General features: G+C 46.7%; 1 protein-coding gene across 1 annotated transcript in view; it reads right to left on the bottom strand.

Moving 5' to 3' along the window:
* The window catches only part of LOC109542636 (RNA-binding protein fusilli), a gene marked incomplete in the record, with an annotated part of 17,553 nt that overhangs the window by 2,148 nt on the left and 12,171 nt on the right, over positions 1-3,234 (bottom strand). The window contains 2 exon segments of the mRNA XM_048662281.1: positions 2,800-2,862; positions 2,917-3,079. Of these exon segments, the coding sequence (XP_048518238.1) occupies positions 2,800-2,862; positions 2,917-3,079 (226 nt within the window).

Below are 3,234 nucleotides of genomic sequence, written 5' to 3'. Positions count from 1 at the left end.
AAATGAATATAATGTTTACCAATTATGAGTTTGAGTGAATTTTAAAATCTGATGATGGCGCTGTTGTCTCGCCGAAACGTAACCAAATAAACGATGTACAAAAATACAAAATCAGCATAAACAACACGTTCGCCCATATGGTGAAACAAACTGTCGATTTGATGCCCGGGCCAAGTTTGGGACACCCCAGTATATCCAGCTGAAGTAAGTCATCAATACCTTTTCCTAGCAGTGTTGCCAGACGGTGGTAAACTTCCCTAGACCCTTGACCATGTGCAACAACGCAACCTTTGGTGTGAGAACAGAAATGAGCAACGGCCGTACAAAATCAAATAGGAAAAACTAACAACAAACCCAAAAGCATTATCCTGACAAAACATTTATTATTAATAAAGAGTCGATCGATTGGGTCATAATAATAATAATAATAAAGTAAATAATGTGCGTAATTAAAATCGATCGATAGAGCTGCAACAGTACAACAGGTGATGGATTGAAATTAATGCCGGTGTTGGTTAGAGACAGTATTAATATGGCTAGAGATGAGCACAACAATCGATTCCGGCCACATGAATGTCCGACTCTCACCAAACCGAACGGTTAACCTTCGCTAGACAATGAACAAGGCTTTGGTGAGAGTGAGTCAGCGATATCTAATACGGTGACTGGTTAGTTAGATAGAGACAGAGAGGGGGGAGGGGAGAAAAGTTATAGAGAGAAAGAGAGCAAAAATAGTAGTTAGTTAATCAGCCGGCTCGTTCCCGCTTGTGTGAACCCCCTAAGGCTGTGCTTCAGCACACACTTACCCCTTCCACCCAGTCAGGTACCTAGTGTGATTCAACAATTAATCATCCCCACTCATGCACCACCCAAGTTAGCTGCTAAACACATTCGCCACCACAGTCAAATTCAAAAATCTAGCGAAAGCTGAGACATTGCAATCAAAAAGGCTTAATAGTCTAAGAACCTTACTACGTCCCTACGATCGATTTGCATGCGCGGTTGGAAATCGACCGTCAGGCCATCTGCTAGAGTCTAAGTAAACTAAATTATTTAACTCAGTATATAAATTAATTTTGTAACTGTCATTATACCACGATTTGTACAGCAATCCGAATCGGGTCTCTTACAATGCTACGGCTATGGAGATGGGCCCACAAGAAAATATTTCGCGAAAAAAAAAACAGAAAATACATTGACGTTCCAATTATGGGAAGGTTGTCCATTAAAACAGCGAGATTAATGGAGAGCCTTTGTCGGACGAAGCAACCGTGAGCCATCGAGCAGCGTTTCGGGTGCTTCATCCTCGACTTGCTTGGTACCCTTATCCGTTAGTTGGCAAACGACATAAAGCAAACTGTTTGTGATTTTGCTAGTTCGGAGAACAACAGTGAATTATTTAGTTTGTACCGCAAAGCCAACACCTCCTCTAGACAATACCATTCAAAATATAAAAATGTCAAAATCCACCCTTGAACAAGAATTTAATGAATTAGCGACGTTTCCCGGCGCCATTTGCCGCGACCCTTGGGAACCCCGCTTTAATTGTGCGCGCATTGCCCTGAGAATTCGATCGGTTATCAATTTTTCTTAGGTTAGAAACTATCAAAAACTATCAAAAATATCGCCATTTATCGACTTGCGTCTACTACACGCTAGTTGTCATTTTCGTTAAGGCACTAAAGTATTATTTACAAGTAGCAACAATGAGAAACTTAACGTTTGGAATGTACGGAGTGTCCTGTAATATCGGCGCCCGAACTAAGGCTACCTTCACACCGCAACAGAATTGTCGGAGATCTGTCAATTCGTCCGCCGTCGTACGACGTGGACGAATTGACAGATCTCCAACCAATAGAAACACTTTCGTATCATCGTACCATCGTATAAATGGATGCATGGGACACAGGCTTTACGGGAGTTAGCGATAGTGATAGTAAAGAGGCGGGCAGTATTTTTGCAATCATACCGGTACAACCAGGAATTTTTATGGGTTTCCGTTTAATATCCACTCAAATAATTAACCGAAGATGGATTTTATATCCACGCAATTTTTTGAGCAATAGACCACCATATGTATGGTGTAGATGACGTCATTTCGCGCGAACCATTGAGTTGGTATATTGCACACTATTTGATCAATCGAGTTTTTTGCGAAAAAATCTCCCGAAAATGATGAGCAACTGAGTCAGAGGCGGCGATCACGAACGGTGCGCCGCATCTACTGATAAAAGTGGGGATAGAGCGACACCGCGCCCGCAGCCGCAGACGCATTGGCGGCGGGCGAACTGCTTGGCACATAGGCCCTCTTTGCAGAGGCAGTTTGCTCCTGAAAAGCGTCCCCATAGCTGCGCTTCATGGCCACATGTGGCAACAGCGGCATCATGCCAGTCACCTGCGGCGGCTGCGCGGTCTGGAGCAAGTGGGGCGCGTAGGGCGACGCGGACAGTGTCCCCCTGCCGGACATCGAGAGCGGCAACCGAGGCGGGAGCATAACGAACGGATGATGTTGAAACAGATGGGGCATGAGCTGCATTTGAGGCCCCGCAGGGGCGGCTTTGGCGCCGCCGGGCGACAACTGTGACAGCGGCGACTGGGCGCCACTGTACATTGCGAGGTTATGCTGCGCGAGCTGCCCCATCAGGATCATCTCGTTTTGGGCGTGCGCCTGCGATTGGCGCGCCAGCAGACTTTGCTGCGCGATCAGTTGGGCCTGTTGCTGCGCATGAATTAAACCGGGGTCCCAAAGGGGCGACTGTGCCGGGGGAGGGATGTGGGTGGGGGGCAGCGGTAACATACCGGTAGTGAGCAGGGCCGATGTTGACGGCTGCGGCTTAGCTGGTGAAGTGGGGGCAGGCAGACCTGGAAGGGAGGCGTCGATCATTCCCGACACCGCGCATGTCCTCGAACTCTTACCTCCAGTCAGCACCAGGTTCATGTCTTCGCCGCTGCACTGGAACACCTCGATGTAGCGCTGCTTCTTACCGAATATCATGTAACGGTGGTGTTTTTGCTGCGCACTCACGTACGCCGACTGTTCGGTGTCCATCTGGATGAAGGCTTCCCCGCTCGGCTGGCCCTGGACGAAGCACGTTAATTAGTGGAGAAACCGCGATTAGTTTACAATACAATATACATATGTTTCAGTCATTTATTGTCTCTATTTATCAATCAAAATACGTTTCGGTGTATTTTTCCACCATCATCAGTTTTTATGTGTAGCGTTGTTGCTGC

This window comes from Dendroctonus ponderosae, unplaced genomic scaffold (assembly GCF_020466585.1).
Source record: "Dendroctonus ponderosae isolate FM_Combo_2020 unplaced genomic scaffold, Dpon_F_20191213v2 Dpon_F_20191213_10, whole genome shotgun sequence".
Classification (NCBI taxonomy): domain Eukaryota; kingdom Metazoa; phylum Arthropoda; class Insecta; order Coleoptera; family Curculionidae; genus Dendroctonus; species Dendroctonus ponderosae.
This window is presented reverse-complemented; position numbering and strand designations above follow the sequence as displayed.